Raw genomic sequence first — 20,098 nt, forward strand, 5'->3', positions numbered from 1 at the left:
TACATGTGGAAAAAAATATAGGGTTAGTAAACATGTTACGACAGACCAGTAATAACGATACGCGTGGACGGAGGTAAAGTAAATATTGCAGATGGTGGATTCTGCGATATTCGGTATCACAATATGTTTTGAATGGAAAGAGGTGGGTTTGACACATCAATTTAGGCAAGAATTTTCCCACATGAGAAGAAGAACTCATTTTTTTAAAAAAATCTATCTTCATTCGTTTGCGAGATAGGGTGCTACGTTTGACATTTGTATCTAGTATTCCAAAGTATCTGGACAGGCAAAGAGACACGTAGACGTAGAAAAGTAAAAAGTTGCAGGTGTGTCGATGCGAAAACTGCACTGAGTGAGGGTGTGGACATAATGACAGCCATCCTAGATTCCGCCATATTGGATATCACATAATATTTTTAAATGGAAAGAGTATGTTTAGCACATCAATTTAAGATTGAATTTTCCTACAAACGAGAATATGATTCATTCTTTACCAATCCTCATTCTTTTACGAGGAAAGTGTGCTATGTTTGACATTAGTGTGTAGTAGAAAAAAGTATCAGGACAATAAAATAATAATGTGGCGGAGGAAAAGCAAATGTTGCAAGTGTGTGTTGTTGCAAAAACTACATTGAATGGGGATGTGGACCCTGTTGATCACATACATTTTCAGATATTATTAAACTAACTACTATAAAATGTCCTCTAAAATTATATTATCCCTCCAAGTTAATACAGTTAGTATTTAATAGCAAACACACAGCGATTTATAACTTTCGTTAAGCATTTCGGCATCGTTGTAACAATTTTCCTGGTGTAGTGTGGGGAAATATTGTGCAGTCGTCCCTTGTCGGTCTGAGAGCTCAGATATTGCGCTTATAAATAGCGTAATTGGAAATGTCAGAACCGACAAGTTGCGCCCAGGATTTTGTAAACATAGAGCTTGACAGAACGTAAGGTACGGGGCTCTAAATACACACATCTTCACAATATTGTTCCAATCCGTACGTAATGCTTTTCTCAAACCTTCTTTCACCGTAACTCGTATATATTGACCTTACGTTGCAATTCGTTCCAAAGATTCTCAATGGGATTAAAGCCGGTACTGTGGTGGGGTTTAGCGCGCTTTTGGGCAATTTTAAAGCAATCTTTTCTTTACAACATATACTTTGTTTGGGATCAATACCTTGATAAAATTAGAAGTCCTTCTAAGAACGTTAAGATATATTTCTTCTGTATTTTAAAGTAGGCTGGAAGTTCTTGACATTTATTTCTGTATTTACTTGTCGAAAAACTATTATTCTATCATCATATTCATGCAGGTTTAACTTAAATTCGTCGATAAAAAGCGTTCCTACCAGTTTTTGGGTTTATTTTCAAAAGCTCTAGAAAATTTAAGTATCTTACATTTCTTAATTTGGGTAATAATATGGTTTCTTTCTAGCAATTCTACCTTATATCCTTCCCGCATTAACTCTACATGGTACAATACACTGACCAGAAGAAACATCGTTATCACCCACTACTATTTGAACGACGTTGTTGAGCTCTACCAATATTCGAAACTGCACATTAAAAGCATTCTCTTGCTTTATAGTCGTAAAGTAACAATTAATCACAAATATACTTACTATCAAAATATGTTATACATATGTGGCAACTTCTCAATATTTTACAAACGCAAGCAAACGAACAGAAACCTTAAGAACACAATGAAGTACTATTTATTAGTTACCTGTCGAAATACCTTCTTCTACTAGAAACAAATGTCGAACTTAGCACACACTATCGCGTAAATGAATAGAGATCGGTCAAAAGTCGACTCAGTAAGGGATGCGCACGAGACGAGTCGAGACAGAATTTTCCTGAGAATATCCGAGTCGAGACACAGCTCTTCCAATAGAAAAACGCACATTTTTCGAGTCGAGACATCACATTTACAGTACATTTTTGAGACGAGACAGCCTCAAATCTTGTCTCGTGCGCATCCCTTATTCAGATTATCATTTGTAGCAAGATTCTAGCCTAAAATTATGTGACACAATTACCCCTGTCTATTTGAAAATATTTTATGGTATATAATATGCGGAATTCAAGTTGGGTGCCATGATCATTTAAATTAAATGATTTAACGCAGTTTTAACACCAATACCAACCTGTAACATTTACTTTTCCTTTGTCCATTTGTCTCTTTGTTACTGCGCTGTCATGATACTTTTTTCTATTAGATACATATGTCAAACACCCTGTCTCATAAACAAATGGTAATGTGTCAAAAATGAGTTCACATTCACATTTGTGGAAATATAAAGCCTAAACTGAAGTGTATGATCATAGCCTTTTCCATTAAAAAATGTACGATCCGCAATATAGTGTAATTCAAAATGGCTTCAACGGTGACCACACTCCAAGCCAATGCAGTTTTTGCAATAACACCAATTGCACCATTTGATTTTCCTCCGTCCACGCGTGTCGTTATTATTGTACTGTCCCAATACTTTTGACTAACTCTGTATGGAGGTCCAAATGTATGTTCTTACACCAAAATTAAAGAAATGTTTTCAAGTTAATATTATTCATATAATAAGTATATTTCTACTTTGATTCAGGGGCAGAAATTGAATTTTAGAACTAAGGGAACAGTCATTAATGGAGTCTGATTGGGCTAGGTCTGGAGAATACAAACTCAGAGATATAATATATGATTTTCACTTTAGCATCCCTTTTAGCAGCGAGGCTGTATGAGATGTGGACCTACTGATTAACGTGGAACTCGAACCACATGAGATCCCGCCGGGAATCGAACCCGGGTCTTCCACGTCTACAAACAGAGAGACAAGGTTGAAAGCGAACCTTCATCGAGAACCGACTTAAGCGATAGGGATTGTTGCAGAACAAACAGCAACCAAACAAAACTAAGATCACCATTCAAGTTTCCTTTTTGTCTCTAATAACCACTGATATTGTACCTTCTATTGGACAATCACTTCTACTTACTAAGGTGGCACTATCCCCTCGTGCATCTTTGATTTCTACTTCTGTTTTGATTTCAGGCTTTATGGCTGTAGGACTATTTTTACCCGGGCTCTTTCCACTCAAGCCCTTTTTCGCGGGGCCCTTTTGACGTGAGGCTCTTTTGACTCGGGCCCTTTTATCGCGGGGCCGTTTTGACGCGGGGCCCTTTAGACTCAGGCCCTTTTGTCGCGGGGACCTTTTGACCCGCGCCCTTTTGACGCGGGGCCCTTTTGACTCGGAGCTCTTTTGACGCAGGGCCTTTACACCAGGGCCCTTTTGACGCAGGGCCCTTTTGACCGGGCCCTTTTCTCGCGGGGCCGTTTTGATCGGGGCCCTTTTGACGCGGGGCCGTTTTGACTCGGGCCTTTCTGTCCTCGCCCTTTTGTCCGAGCCCTTTTGACATGGAATCAATTCGTCAGTTCACAATACCCCATATCAAGGTAAAAGCATTTGCTCCACGATCCCTCGAAATGTCGCAGGCGAGGTAATGATCGAAAGTTTCAAATGGCAAAGGAAAGGAAGTAGTGTATCATAAGAAAGAAGATGGAAAATGTCTCGAGTCTCTGTGCTAAACTTGTGCAAAACACTGAGCGTTCTAGATTGTAATAAATCCTTCATTGAAAACTCCGCGACCACCCTAGAAATATTAAACTGACATCAGAAAACGTAAACACCTGCCGTATCATTGCAAACGTACAATGCACCTAGTTAAGAAAAGTGCCTCATTAAAGCCTATTACATCAATAATGTTAAATTCTACGTACCGCGGTTATGTCCTTTTTCTGAAGGACAGGCTTTTAGGAATTATGAAATTATTGATAGAATATAGAAACGAAAGGAATGTTGGATCATCAGTCATGCTGGGGAGCTCTGACCTACACAAGTGTTTGAAAAATGTAAAAGCCTGAGAAAATAGTGACAACCTCCTCAGTTCGTGTCTAAAATTCGGGGATGTTAAAGTGAACTGAAGAAGTCACCTTCCACTCACCATCTGAAATGAGTGGGAATGTTTTCGACTAATAAGCGAGAGGTAAACTTACGATACATAACCTTATGGGGATTGTAGTAATGAAATCACAACTCAGAAATACGATAATGAATGATGTTTGTATTTTCATATCAAAAGTGTGCATGTGTAAAATGTGTATTCAAATACGGGTACTTAGACGTTTTGCCAGATCACGCATCGCAAACCAAGCATTGAGCTGTTGATTAATGAATTCAAAGCAACACATACCTCTGGGATTCTGGTCTGCTTGTCCTCCTGTGGTGGTCCTCAATGGTCTCTCCTTGTCTGGCTGCAGGCTGAGAAGTATCGCTGTTGTTGATATCTCCACGCTGTAGGTTGACGGTTCGAATCTCGACCGGGAAGAAACTAATCCGTATACATCTGTGGTTATACTATCGGTGAGCTTTACGTCTAATATGCGTGACGTAATTAACTTATAATGTTCGTTAGTTTAACGAAGTATTCCTGTGACTTAGGCTAGTCACATCTGTTCTCCTCTACTCTGATCCGATCTACTCTTCTGATCTCCTCGACTGATCTGATCACGACTCTCTCGAGACCTCTCGTCCCTCAGTTTTTGTTCAATTTTCTCTTCGTCGGAATTCGCACGACGTCAGAGGCGTGTGTGCTCTTTTCTCCAGGAAACGAGGTTGTTTCCTCATTGTGATCAAAAACTGGCAATCCTTGGAATGCTTCGTCTCACGATTCTTGGCAATTCTAACATAGACGTGAAAGTGTCTGTTGTTGACAATTATTTTACAAATGCACTGACAATAAATTCTATTAATTGTTCTCAATTAAACATTTGTGAGATTCTATTCCTGAATTTTCAGACAAGAAACAATTTGCTAAAATGATGTTCTGAATAACTGGTTACATAAGATTCTGAAATTACTGACTGTTACATTTATGTAATTTCTTGTGCTAATACTAATTATTTCCGTATTCTTTTATTCGTCAACAAACCTTAACCAAAAATAAGAATCTAATTAAAAATGAACTTTATACATAAAAAATGACCATAAAATATGGGCTCTGCCACATGCCCCCCATCGAAACCTTGTTAGCTCTGCTAAGAAATTAGATGTCACAGGAGATCGTTGCAAGCCAAAACACCCTGTATATAAAAATCATGAAAATATAAATTATATAAAACTGTACAAACATAATGTAAACGGAAGAAATATATATATATCTAATAGCATGAATAAATATTCGTGATTAATATTACCATCTCCAAAAACCCTAATTCTTATCAATACAATTCATTTTTAATTCTTGATTATTTAAAATACATTATGTGTGAATAAAGTTTTAAATATGAATCCTCACACCATCTAGTGGCTGAGGTGAGAACTATCTCAAGTAAGTATATTCTCTGTGTTAATTGCACCAAGAATTCTTTTCATGATACGCAATTAAGTTATCTTTTAGTCTGTTGCTAAGACAAAGTTAAACTTTTCCACTGTCTGTCAGCGATGCTGTATACAGACTTGCCAATTCGGGCACATGTTGTCTGTACATCCATGATTTATTTACATATTTATAACACTTTTCATTCACTGTTTTCAGCTTTCAAAGATTCCACACTAATTAAAGAACTATATATATTCATATCACACTGCGCACTACACATATCGATATCACAAATTTTACTAATTATTTAAATTAAAATTAACTTTCACCAGATTTTCACTCTCAGAAAATGAAAGTTCTCTCCGAGATAGTTTGCAACGATGATCTTGACTTTGATGAGAAGCGCGAAATCAGCGTTTTCCAATCAAGGTTGATTCAAACGTCCACGTTTCCGTTGTCATTCGGGCGTTGGCTGCATAAAAGTTAACTCGGTGATCCCACACATAAAAATTTTGATGTATTTTCGTGAGTTTTTGCGCTTAAATCACCACTACGTCGCAGGGAAAAACGTTTCCTTGCCGTCGACTTCCGTGTTCCCACTTTTAGCGAGTTTATTAGTTTCAATCACTAAAATGCTCGATTTTCGTGGCCGAAAAGCAGTGACGTGTCCCGTTTTAATCTCTTGGTGGTCTGGATTCTACACGTTGTTTCTGGTGTGTTCAATTTGTGTTTCTTCAAGTTCATTATCACCGCTAGTGCTTGAATAAGCTTTGCTAAAATCTGGCATAGTGTGTAGTGATGTGTGGTCAGTGATTTGTGTTCTTGTGTTTTGTGTGTGTTCTTTTTTCTGTATTTTCGCATACAAGGGGGAAAAATTTGTAGGAACGTAAGTTTCTGAGTTGCATTTATTTCTTATTTCAAAATCAAGACTAGATCTTATATTACATCTTCTATTTCTATCTTAATACTTCCTCTCTAATTTGCGTAGTCTTGCTAGGATATAGCAAGTATTAACATTACTATTACGAGTATAATTCCTAATACTACGGTAGATATTAAAAATAAAATAGTTTCGATGTCCATGCTTTTCCTTTTGGTTTTAATCTGGAATAGACGAGAAATAGATAAAATCGGGACAGGCTCATTTAAAAATCGTAGACAGGCTCATTTAAAAAACTTGTGTCTGCTTACGCTCTTTGACTACATTTCGCGTCATATTGAAGCAGGCTTATAATGTTCCGTTCTTTGTCATACACAACTTGCTACGTTCAACGTAATATCAGTGTAAGACTGTTCTCTATAACTACAAAGTTTGTGTGTAGAACACTGCTAATCTATAAGCTTAAGTTCTACACGGAAAATCTCCTTTTCGTCGTAATAATTCATTAAAATTACATTAAAATATGATCATTTTTACTCGCTCTTAACTTCATATTTCATCACTTATATATATTCTAGAATATATATATATATATATATATATATATATATATATATATATATATATATATATATATATATATATATATATATATATATCTTGAGCTTGTTTGTAATAATAAATATACAGTAATGTAATGAATATTATTTAATTTCATTATATTAAATATTTTAATGTTTTAATATGTATTTCATTCGCTATACGCTCAGCTTTCGCTCGATCGTTTAGGATGGAACAGTGAACCGCAATCTCCCTGATTTCGTATCATGTCGGATGCTCTCGGAAATACTCGGTGTCGTCTGCGATGCTGGAGAAGAGCTAGCTTCAACACAGGTCTCAGTCAAGTATTTCACCTCTTGCTAGCCAGAAATTACTGATGTCATGACGCAAATGAATACTAATTCGTTGACCATAATTAACTTTAGAGCTTGCAATAAGCGTACTATCGTCAATTAATTTATGCCAATCAATACTTTTAGTTTAATAATCAATTATTACTATTTAAATATTAAAATGTGTATCTATTATTTAAAAATAGTTTCTCTACTTAAAATAAATAAATATTAAATATATCAAGCTCATTGGATCCAAATACTTTTCCTATATTTTTCATGTATTATTTTTCATTCTATCTATGCTTATTAAATAACATTAACCCTCTGACTAACAATGTAAACTTTGTATAAAATTTAGTTATTGTTTATTTTCTCATAATACTGATATTTTCTTTTGCATTAACTATTAATATAGTAATAATACTCTTCTTTATCTATTATTTATTTATCTATTTTGATCTATTTACTATTATTCTTACTACTAATTTTCTTTTAGTTTACTATTTACTTCGTCCCTTTTTTAAATTCTTAGACGTTATTAACTCTATTCTCCTTTATGATGTTTCATTCCTAGACTTGTCTAGATTGTCTATTCTCATCTATTACTATGATTATTTTTTTCGTATACCTGAGATGTAAATGGGACATACGTTTCGGTTTCTCGTTTCGATCGGTTACTACATATTCGGTCGGTTATAATAGACTATAGACTTTATTTATTACTACACATACTGATACTTGGTTATGGTCTTTACTGTTGGTGATGGCTGGTTGGTAAGTGTTTGATGCATGTTTGCTGTTGAACTTCAACATTACCTAATCGTTTTGTTTACTTTTTTTTCAACAACGTTTTCAGTTTACGGATTTTATTGCTTACCAAAACATATTCTACATAAAATATTGTGTGCCAGAACAAAAATAAAATTTCTATTGTTTACAATTATTATTGTTATAGTTGTTATTATTATGCTTATGCCTCATTATTTTCTAACATATTTTCTTATGGATTTATATAATTTACAATACAGTACCATTAATGAGATTACAGAAACGACCAAAACAATTATGATCACAGCGATTACATACATTATATAATCGGTCTTAATTACTAGTTGTGGTACAGTCATCTCCAATTTTAACTTTAATAGATTTTCAGCTAATGAATTTAACTCTTCGGAATGCAAAGTGAAGTTTGTTTTTGTGTCCAATTACCAATTAAATGTAAATGTTTATTGTTTACTGAGATTACTTTTCTCGTAAGTATGGCTAGTTCACCAAAAATTAAATTGTCAAATTGACTATAGTTTACAAAATAAGAACAATTGTTGCCAAACATTACTTTTGTCGATGTTACTTCATGTTGTTTACCTAGCTTGGTTATATAACTTCTTGTAATGAATACAATACACCTGCATGAGTGTATCTATACAATACTTTTCCCAAATATTTTTCCGTACTCTGTTGGCAACCGTGTAATGAACCATTAAATATAATATTGAGGCATTTCGCTTCGTCGTCGAGCGTTATTAACTCACAAAAATATAAAAAGCTTTTGAATTCGCATTTTGACCTATCCAAAGTATGGTATACGCCATTTGCTAGATATACGGCATCAGATAATTTATAAAAAATTCGTGAACTTCGAGCTAGATAACCCATAAAAATTACATTATACATCATGGACACTGTGTTGTCATAAATAATGGGCGTTTTTAATAACAAATCGATATTATTCTCATTATAGTGATATTTCATGAGGTATATAGATGAAACTCTATAAAACATACCTATGTCCGAACGATATATAGAATGTTTTAGAATATCATTAGTATTTATAAATTTATTTACATCAGAATTTGACAAAATATGCTAAGACAGTTGATTGTTTAGAACGTCATTAATTATCTTAGTTACTCTTTCTCTAGCTAAATGAGAAAATAAATTAGTTAAATTTTTTCTTTGAGCTTGCTGCAAGTAACAATACATTTCTTTCAGTTTACTCCTAACATTCTGCAATACATGGTGTACTTTAACCACTATTCCATGAACTATAGAGATCTCTTGATTATACGATACTTTTAGATTGTGTATTTCTTTGGTTAACAAATTTTCATGTTCAGCTAATTGCTCAACTGACGACGATAATTGTTGTGTGTATCAGATTATACGTTGACAACCCAATTGAACTAAATCCTAACAAGACCAAAGGGTCGTTTACTTCTCATTTTCTGAACACATTTCGAACTTCCATTTATAAACACAAAATGACATGGAATTGAGTTGATGATGTTGTTCCTAAATTCCTTTTCTCTTTCGGCATAATCGTCCAAAATATCGTATGTCTCACTACATACATTATGCATTGATACAGCCTCGTGAAAATTTATATGCATTTTAATCGTCGTGTAAACCATATTGGAAGCATGTACCGCTAAAGCGTCTTGGGTTAAAGCTATTCCCACATCTTGAAGCGTTAACTGATGGTGTTCTGCATTTCCATTTTGAAATATAAATAAGCAACTAAGAATGCAGATTAATTTTGCTGATGCCATATTATAAATAGTTCCTTTTATCCAATATCGTATATCGATTCTGAAATTAATAAAAAATTTTCAATTACTACTTTATCCCGATATTATTTATTTATTTATTATGTTTAGAAAATAATTTATTGATTTATTTATTAACTTATCCTTTCTTTTATTTTATGTTCTAGGCACTTGATCACACTAAATTCTATAAAATTATTGCATATTTATAAAATTTAACATTTCGAATTTCTAGTAACTATAATCCAAAAAATGTCTATCGATTCGGAACAATTTCGATGGAGACTCGCTTTTTCTCATGCCTCGGAAACAAGGGTTTGGTTGAGAAAAGTGCCCCCTGAATGGCACTTCATCGGTAGACCCAATTTGTCATATAGTTACAGTAAACTCTAACAATTCTTTTTTTTTCAAATTTAGTTCTCGCCATCCGAAACTTGATCATCGTCATCACCTAACGTTTCATCTTTCTTACCAACAGATAATTTTAATCGTCTTATGTCTATAGTATCGACCTTTGATTCACCTTTCTTAGTTTCATACCGAACTTTATAGGAATTATTATTGATTTTATCTACTATCACTCCCTTAATGTTATATCTATTGCCAAAACATATACGTACTCCAGCTCTGGGCATTTCCCTTACTCGTACGGTTTGTCCAATGTCAAAATTCGGTTGATCGAATTTCCTTTCAATTTGCTTCTTCTGCGCTTTAAATTTCTTCTGCAAATTTTTGTATGCAAGTTTTCTTGCCTCCTTTATGCCTTGAAGTCTTCGTTTTCGACATACTCGCAAGGAATATCCAAATCCTGTTCAAGAAATGTTCGAGGTTAAACTCCATGCAATAAGTAATATGGTGAGAAACCGGTATCATCATGCACTTGCGTATTCATAGTGAAAATCAAACTGGGTAAGATCTCATCCCAATTTGCAAAATCTTTCTCAATGTAATGTTTCATTACTTGCTGTAATGAATCTATGGCTCTTTCCGCACTTCCTATACTATAGTGAGCACTTGTATTCGCAAAATGCAAGTTCATACCAAATTTCTCAGCCATCTCCTCTAATATTTTGCTATTATGAGAGGACAATCTATCTAAATGAAGCTGAGATGTGACACCATGCTTCGTAATTAAATCCTCGAAAATAACTTGAGCTACTATGTCTGCTGTAATAGCAGGTACTGCTCTTGCAATTACAAATCTTGTAGCGTTGTCGATAAATAGTAAAATATATTTATTTCTGTTACTTCGAGAAATTTTAAACCGTCCGATCTCGTCCATCGTTACAGATTGAAAAGGCGCATATGATGGATATGTTTGGGCATGAAAAGGTACTCTGCCAGTTTTCCTTTTCTGATCTGGCAGCTTATACATTGACTCACTTTTTCCTGAAATAACTTTCATGTTCGGGAAATAGATTAATTTCAATGCTCTCCTATAACATTTGGTATATGAATATTGTCCACCGCCATATATCGAACAATGCAGATTTCGAAAAACCTGTTCCCTCAAAGAAAATGGGATACATAATAGCAACTTAGTACCACTAGCCAATCTCTGAGTTCTATACAATTTGTTGTCCTTAATTGTATACCACCTAGCTGTTTTTTCCGCTTTAACGTCTGCTTCTTCCGGATTCTCTATCGCTTTTACTATCGGGCCAAAAAACGAATCTTGTCGCTGTAATTCGCCAACATCTATTTCTTGATCAAACGTTAAATTAACTTGCAGATCTTTGACATTTACTTTTAAAGTTTCTAGGTCTACATCATCCCGAGTAGGTTCAATATCAGTGTTTCTAGACAAAATATCACTGGGATTTTTGTCACCTGGACAGTGCACTGGCGTATATTTGTATTGGGCCAAATCAAGACTCCACCTAACAAGTTTTGGAGCTAGCTTAGGAGACGTTTGTAGATATTTCAACGCTTTACAGTCCGTATACAATTCAAATTCTTTATTGAACAAATAATAATTAAATGCTCTTAAAGAACTTATTACTGCCAATATCTCTAATTCTACGGTATGTCTGGTCTTCTCTTGAGGTCTTAACACACAACTATAGTAAGCTACTGGGGTCCATTCGTTATTTGACTGTTTCTGCATTAACACTCCACCGATTGAACTGGTTAACGCATCGGTATACACCCTGGTCTCTAACTCCTCCCTAAATGGAGCTAATAATGGTGCATTCATTAAAGCAAGTTTTAACTTCTCAAATCTTTCCTGATAAGTATCGTTCCATTCAAACTTATGTCCCTTTTTCAATAATGGCTGAAATATTGACGTGATCTTAGCGTAGTCTTTACAGAATCTACGGACATAGTTTGTCAACCCTAAAAACGATTTTACTTGTTTAACAGTATTCGGGGGTTTACATGCTTTAGAAGCCTGTATGATCTTCGGGCTTATTTCATAACCGGCGTCACTAACGATATGTCCTAAAGCTAAAATTTTCCTTTCCATAAACTGACATTTCTCCACAGACAGTTTAAGACCGTAATGCCTTAATCTTTTGAACACAGATTGTAAAACGTCTACCATTTTCTCCTGTTTATCAACGTATATAAACACATCGTCCATATGAAACAGCGTCAGGACTGACGTTAGCGAGCGTCATTGCCATTATTTTCGTGTATATCGCAGGAGCTTGGAGATAACCCATGGGCATCACGTTATATGAATACGACCCTACACCAGGTATATTGAATGCCGTGTAATCTATCGATTCGTTAGAGATAGGCACTTGATGATAAGCCGATTTGACATCCAGGATACTGAAGAATTTATGACCTCCCATACACGTTAGAATTTGGTGAATCGGCGGCAAAGCTATGCTATGCAGCTTGACGCGGGAATTTAAAAATCTGCAGTCCAAAACTGCTCTGATCCCTCCAGAAGGTTTCTTAATGAATAACATAGGTGAATTGTACGCGCTGGAACTTTCCTGTAAGTTGTTCTGTCTGAGCAAGATATTGATTTGCTCCTTAACTTTATCTCTAAGAGCTATCGGAATAGGATACTGGTGCCGTCGAAATGGAACCTTAGTTTCCAATTCGATATGATGTTCAAAATGTTTCACCTTGCCTAATTCATTCTCTTGCCAAGCAAATACATCGGCATACTTATAACATAAATTCTCTATTCGGTCTCTAATTTCAGGTTTAGTATCTTCGCCAAATTTTAATCTGGAACTATCAAAATTCTTTCTTGATTTTAACACATTCTCGACTTCCTCATCTGATAATCCTTCTTGCTTTAAATCCTCTTCATCTATACATTCTTCTGCACGTCCTAACATAACATTGGCTATCAGCATCACGAACTTATTTGAAGGATTGACTAACTCTATTTTGTTGTTTTCCGCAGATAATAATACTCTCTTCATTAAAACGTTATATTGTCTTTCTAAATCTCTGTTAGGTTCTAACAAATACTCTCTGTTATTCCAAGAATTTACCAGGTTTACTTCGACAGTGGTTTTAGTCCTAGGTAACAATTGTACCTTATGTCCTAACACCCATTTAGGTCTAATACTGTACTTAATACCGATTGCAGCGTTTTCGGATTCAGACACAGATTCTTGTTCTACGTTTTTCTTAAATTGAGGTTTACCAAATCTCTGTAACGTTAATTTCTTTTCACCATAGTTTATTTGACAATTTTGGCTTTTTAAGAAATCATTTCCGATCAATACTTGATACGGAAAATCTCTGATTGCTCTAAACGCTAAATGAAACGTTTGTCCTGATACCTTAAATTTTAAAATTGCCACTTTATTTATTATTAACACGTTCTGTGTTATACCTCGTATTCTAGTAGACTGGGAAAGTACTTTAGCGTTAGGTGGTATTAACCGCTCATTTATAATCGATATCTGTGATCCCGTATCTATTAATGCCTGAAATTTCCTTCCTTCTACCTCAACCGGTACGTACAGCATATCATTATCATGCGTTATAGAGGCCACAATTTCTCTAATCTTTCTTCTGTCCCCTGTAAATGTGCCTCCGTCATTTACAGCGTTACTTAGTTTAAATTTTGCGAATTTTGCGTCTGGTAATATGTAGTCCCATTAACTTGTTTTGGCACTACCGGTACATAATGTACTTGCTGATTGTATTGCCCTTGACCATTACAACATGACTGCCAATGGTTCCTATTACCACAACAATTTCTTCTCTCTTGCCAAAAATTGTCTACGACCTCCTCTATTTACCACGCCAATTACTACCTCTATTTCCTCTTCTATTTCCGTAATTGCCGTTTCCTCTATTACGATTAGAATTATCATAATTTCTATTCCAATTTCTACTATTATTGTTTCTATACTGGTTACGACCTCTATTCCTAAAATTTCTATTTCTTCTATTATTATTATTATTATTATTATTATTATTATTATTTCTCTGATCTTTATATGAATTTCCTTGTCTTTCTTCTCTTTCATCCTGTCCTTGAAACTTGGTAGCTAAAGTTAACTGTAACTGTTCTATTTTCTTTTCTAACTGGCCTAATTGTGTTACGCTTTGTGGTTCTTGCTCTACTTTAACATCATCTGTTTCTAATTTCCTTCTTCAAAATTAGTTTATCTACCTCCAAATCACTATCCTCTTCTTCTACTTGTTCGCGCATCTTCTTTAGTAAATCTTTAATTGTAACCTTGCCTGTCTCTTTTCACCCGCTTATCGACCTTACACTTATTCTTCTCTATCTTTTGTAGATCATCAACAAATTTATCTATAGTTGAGTAAGATACTGTGCCAACTTTTTCCATATAGTATGGCTCCTACAATTATTCCTCCTACAATTATTCCTATCTTCTTTTTATCGGTCATATTAGCATCTAACCTTTCGCATAGGACCAACATATCGTACACATAGTTAATTATTGGTTCATCCTTCTGATGTAACCTCTCTCTAATTTTGTCCTCGATATCCATCGTAACATTCGTTCTCGTAAATTCTTCTATGATACTATCCTGGAGTTCCTTATATCCTAGTTCAGTAATATTTCTACGCTTTAAAAATAATTTTATCCATTGCCTACCGGTAACTTTAAATACGCTCGGTAACAGTTCTTTTCTTTTCGCTTCACTAACACCCGCCATTTGGCAAGCATTATCGAACTTATCAAAGAAACTAACGATATCATTATCTGCTTTTAGGTCAAACTTAGGTAGTTTGTTTACATCCGAATAACATAACGTTTGTCGTCATCTTGTCTTCACTTGTTCTATTACTATCACTAAAATCTTGCTTTTCGCCTATTACACTATTTTCTACTGGAAAAATTGATTCGAAATCTTCTAAAAGTGATTTCGCAACAGGACTCGATGGAAAATTTTCTACAGGTCCAACTTTAAAACTAGGTTTTCTACTTTCTTCATCTAATACTTTCACTTGTTTCTTTTTGCCTGGAGTTCCTATATTAAACAAGCTATCGAAACCAACCTGCACACCTCTAACCGCTTTTTGTGCTCTAGTACGGACAACGTCGTCACTCATTTATTTAAACTCTATGAACATTATTCTTATTATTATATTAACTAAACTTATACATTTGAGCATTACTTAAAACAGTGAGGGTGGGTGGCTGGGAATTATACTTTATATGCATTTAACTAAAGTTAAACTAAAATCGTGCCATGACATTGGTGGGCTAACAGAACCTAGAATCAAACCGACAGCATACTCCACCATGACAATGCGTGAACTATACTAACTGGGAATCGCAAACTGGAATTGAACTCCAGCACTCCACCATGACAACCTCCTCAGTTCGTGTCTAAAATTCGGGGATGTTAAGGTGAACTGAAGAAGTCACCTTCCACTCACCATCTGAAATGAGTGGGAATGTTTTCGACTAATAAGCGAGAGGTAAACTTACGATACATAACCTTACGGGGATTGTAGTAATGAAATCACAACTCAGAAATACGATAATGAATGATGTTTGTATTTTCATATCAAAAGTGTGCATGTGTAAAATGTCGTGTATTCAAATACGGGTACTTAGACGTTTTGCCAGATCACGCATCGCAAACCAAGCATTGAGCTGTTGATTAATGAATTCAAAGCAACACATACCTCTGGGATTCTGGTCTGCTTGTCCTCCTGTGGTGGTCCTCAATGGTCTCTCCTTGTCTGGCTGCAGGCTGAGAAGTATCGCTGTTGTTGATACCTCCACGCTGTAGGTTGACGGTTCGAATCTCGACCGGGAAGAAACTAATCCGTATACATCCGTGGTTATACTATCGGTGAGCTTTACGTCTAATATGCGTGACGTAATTAACTTATAATGTTCGTTAGTTTAACGAAGTATTCCTGTGACTTAGGCTAGTCACATCTGTTCTCCTCTACTCTGATCCGATCTACTCTTCTGATCTCCTCGACTGATCTGATCACGACTCTCTCGAGACCTCTCGTCCCTCAGTTTTTGTTCAATTTTCTCTTCGTCAGAATTCGCACGACGTCAGAGGCGTGTGTGCTCTTTTCTCCAGGAAACGAGGTTGTTTTCTCATTGTGATCAACAACTGGCAATCCTTGGAATGCTTCGCCTCACGATTCTTGGCAATTCTAACATACCCGTGAAAGTGCCTGTTGACAATTATTTTACAAATGCACTGACAATAAATTCTATTAATTGTTCTCAATTAAACATTTGTGAGATTCTATTCCTGAATTCTCATACAAGAAACAATTTGCTAAAATGATGTTCTGAATAACTGGTTACATAAGATTATGAAATTACTGACTGTTACATTTATGTAATTTCTTGTGCTAATACTAATTATTTCCGTATTCTTTTATTCGTCAACAAACCTTAACCAAAAATAAGAATCTTTAAAACAAAAATGAACTTTATAAAATATACATAAAAAATGACCATAAAATATGGGCTCTGCCTCAATAGTTATAACATATTTTAATGTGATTTTTTATAATTTTACAGGTGGTCGGATTTGATGTCGTGGGACAGGAGAGCAAGGGAACGACTGAACCCTCTGAATTCCTACCACGACCTCAGGAGTGGAATTCAGATACCGAAATTCCTTACGAGTACATGGTCTTTTACTTGTTTGCAAACATATGTTCCCTTAATTCACTGAGGAAGTAAGTACCATTTTAAAATTATCGTTTCATTATGTGGATCTTCGTATTAGTGGTAGTCAACACACAAAATTTGAATTTTTTATGTCTACTCCTTCCTTTGCCACATCGGACTTCAATATTTTTATAGCTGCTGCTATGCAACACGCACAACACCACGAAGAAAATTGTGCTGCACAGCTATAACCTTTGGTTCTTTTTCACACTGAAGCACTGTAACCGCGGTGATTTTGGCAGACTTCTGCCAGCTCAAAAGCATCACACAAGCAGGGTTGCCAGTGATAGAAAAAAATTGTTCGTTAAATTAGGTATCACAATCCATAACAAGGTTACTTTCCTACCGAATCGAACCAAATTAACAACAAAAAATTTGCATATAATTAACTTTGACACGTAAAACTGAATATGTCTTAAAGACTGAAAGAAACCTGACAACGAACATAGATATTCAAAACTGAATAAAAAAATCTATTGTACGTAAAACAATACGAATTACTATTAATGGCCCAAACCAGAATGGAACCAAATTACTAGCAAATTATCTACATACTATCATCTTTCAAACGTAAAGCGAACCTATTGAGGTTTGATAAACTTTCTATGAAAACGGACAAAAAACCGAGACAATATAAAAAAAAATACCTTTTTTAGGCCAACGAATGCAAGTTACCATTAATGGCCCAACACAGAATCGAACGAAATTACTAGCAAATTTTTTACAAACTATCACCTTTCAAACGTAAAGCAGACAGGTTGAGTTTCGGTAAACTTTCTACGAAAATGGACAATAAACCGAGCCAATATGCAAAAAATACCTTTTTTATGTAAATGAATGCAAATTACTATTAGTGGCCCAACACAGAATCGAAGCAAATTACTAGCAAATTATCTACATACTATCGTCGTAAAACGGACAGGTAAGGTTCGGTAAACCTTCTAGGAAAACGAACAATAAACTGAGTCAATATACAAAAAAAAATACCTTTTTTATGCAAATGAATGCAAATTCCATTAGTGGACCAACACAGAATCGAACCAAATTACTAGCAAATTTTCTACTAACTATCATCTTTCAAACGTAAAGCGGACAGGCTGAGGTTCGGTAAACTTTCTACGAAACCGGACAATAAACCAAGACAGTATACAAAAAAATACCTTTTTTAGGCAAATGAATTCAAATTACCATTAGTGGCCCCAACGCAGAATCGAACCAAATTACTAGCAAATTATCTACGTACTATCGTCTTTCAAACGTAAAGAGGACAGGTTGAGGTTCGGTAAACTTTGTACGAAAACGGACAATAAACCGAGACAATATACAAAAAATACCTTTTTTAGGCAAATGAATGCAAATTAGCATTAGTGGCCCAACACAGAATCGAACCAAATTACTAGCAAATTATCTACATACTATCATCTTTCAAACGTAAAGCGGACAAGTTGTGCTTCGGTAAACTTTCTGCGAAAACGGACAATAAACCGAGACAATATACAAAAAAATACCTTTTTTATGCAAATGAATGCAAATTATCATTAGTGGCCCAACACAGAATCGAACCAAATTACTTGCAAATTATCTACATACTATCGTCTTTCAAACGTAAAGAGGGCAGATTGAGGTTTGATAAACTTTCTACGAAACCGGACAAAAAACCGAGAGAATATACAAAAAAATACCTTTTTTAGGCAAATGAATGCAAGTTACCATTAATGGCCCAACACAGAATCGAACCAAATTACTAGCAAATTTTTTACAAACTATCACCTTTCAAACGTAAAGCAGACAGGTTGAGTTTCGGTAAACTTTCTACGAAAATGGACAATAAACCGAGACAATATACAAAAAATACCTTTTTTATGCAAATGAATGCAAATTACTATTAGTGGCCCAACACAGAATCGAAGCAAATTACTAGCAAATTATCTACATATTATCGTCGTAAAACGGACAGGTAAGGTTCGGTAAACTTTCTAGGAAAACGAACAATAAACTGAGTCAATATACAAAAAAATACCTTTTTTATGCAAATGAATGCAAATTCCATTAGTGGCCCAACACAGAATCGAACCAATTTACTAGCAAATTTTCTACTAACTATCATCTTTCAAACGTAAAGCGGACAGGCTGAGGTTCGGTAAACTTTCTACGAAACCGGATAATAAACCGAGACAGTATACAAAAAAATACCTTTTTTAGGCAAATGAATTTAAATTATCATTAGTGGCCCCAACGCAGAATCGAACCAAATTACTAGCAAATTATCTACGTACTATCGTCTTTCAAACGTAAAGAGGACAGGTTGAGGTTCGGTAAACTTTGTACGAAAACGGACAATAAACCGAGACAATATACAAAAAATACCTTTTTTAGGCAAATGAATGCAAATTAGCATTAGTGGCCCAACACAGAATCGAACCAAATTACTAGCAAATTATCTACATACTATCATCTTTCAAACGTAAAGCGGACAAGTTGTGCTTCGGTAAACTTTCTGCGAAAACGGACAATAAACCGAGACAATATACAAAAAATACCTTTTTTATGCAAATGAATGCAAATTATCATTAGTGGCCCAACACAGAATCGAACCAAATTACTTGCAAATTATCTACATACTATCGTCTTTCAAACGTAAAGAGGGCAGATTGAGGTTTGATAAACTTTCTACGAAAACGGACAAAAAACCGAGAGAATATACAAAAAAATACCTTTTTTAGGCAAATGAATGCAAGTTACCATTAATGGCCCAACACAGAATCGAACCAAATTACTAGCAAATTTTTTACAAACTATCACCTTTCAAACGTAAAGCAGACAGGTTGAGTTTCGGTAAACTTTCTACGAAAATGGACAATAAACCGAGACAATATACAAAAAATACCTTTTTTATGCAAATGAATGCAAATTACTATTAGTGGCTCAACACAGAATCGAAGCAAATTACTAGCAAATTATCTACATATTATCGTCGTAAAACGGACAGGTAAGGTTCGGTAAACCTTCTAGGAAAACGAACAATAAACTGAGTCAATATACAAAAAATACCTTTTTTATGCAAATGAATGCAAATTCCATTAGTGGCCCAACACAGAATCGAACCAATTTACTAGCAAATTTTCTACTAACTATCATCTTTCAAACGTAAAGCGGACAGGCTGAGGTTCGGTAAACTTTCTACGAAACCGGACAATAAACCGAGACAGTATACAAAAAAATACCTTTTTTAGGCAAATGAATTTAAATTACCATTAGTGGCCCCAACGCAGAATCGAACCAAA

The 20,098-nt window shown here is 35.0% G+C and overlaps 1 protein-coding gene across 2 annotated transcripts in view; it reads left to right on the forward strand.

Moving 5' to 3' along the window:
• The window catches only part of LOC145664147 (AMP deaminase 2-like), a 239,417-nt gene that overhangs the window by 127,558 nt on the left and 91,761 nt on the right, over nt 1-20,098 (forward strand). For both annotated transcript variants that reach the window (XM_081730548.1, XM_081730549.1), the window contains exon 7: nt 16,662-16,822. In XM_081730548.1, coding sequence (XP_081586674.1) covers nt 16,662-16,822 — 161 coding nt within the window. The remainder of the gene's footprint in view (nt 1-16,661; nt 16,823-20,098) is intronic.

Source organism: Thermobia domestica, chromosome 11 (genome assembly GCF_964235325.1).
Source record: "Thermobia domestica chromosome 11, izTheDome1.hap1.1, whole genome shotgun sequence".
Taxonomy (NCBI): Eukaryota; Metazoa; Arthropoda; class Insecta; order Zygentoma; family Lepismatidae; genus Thermobia; species Thermobia domestica.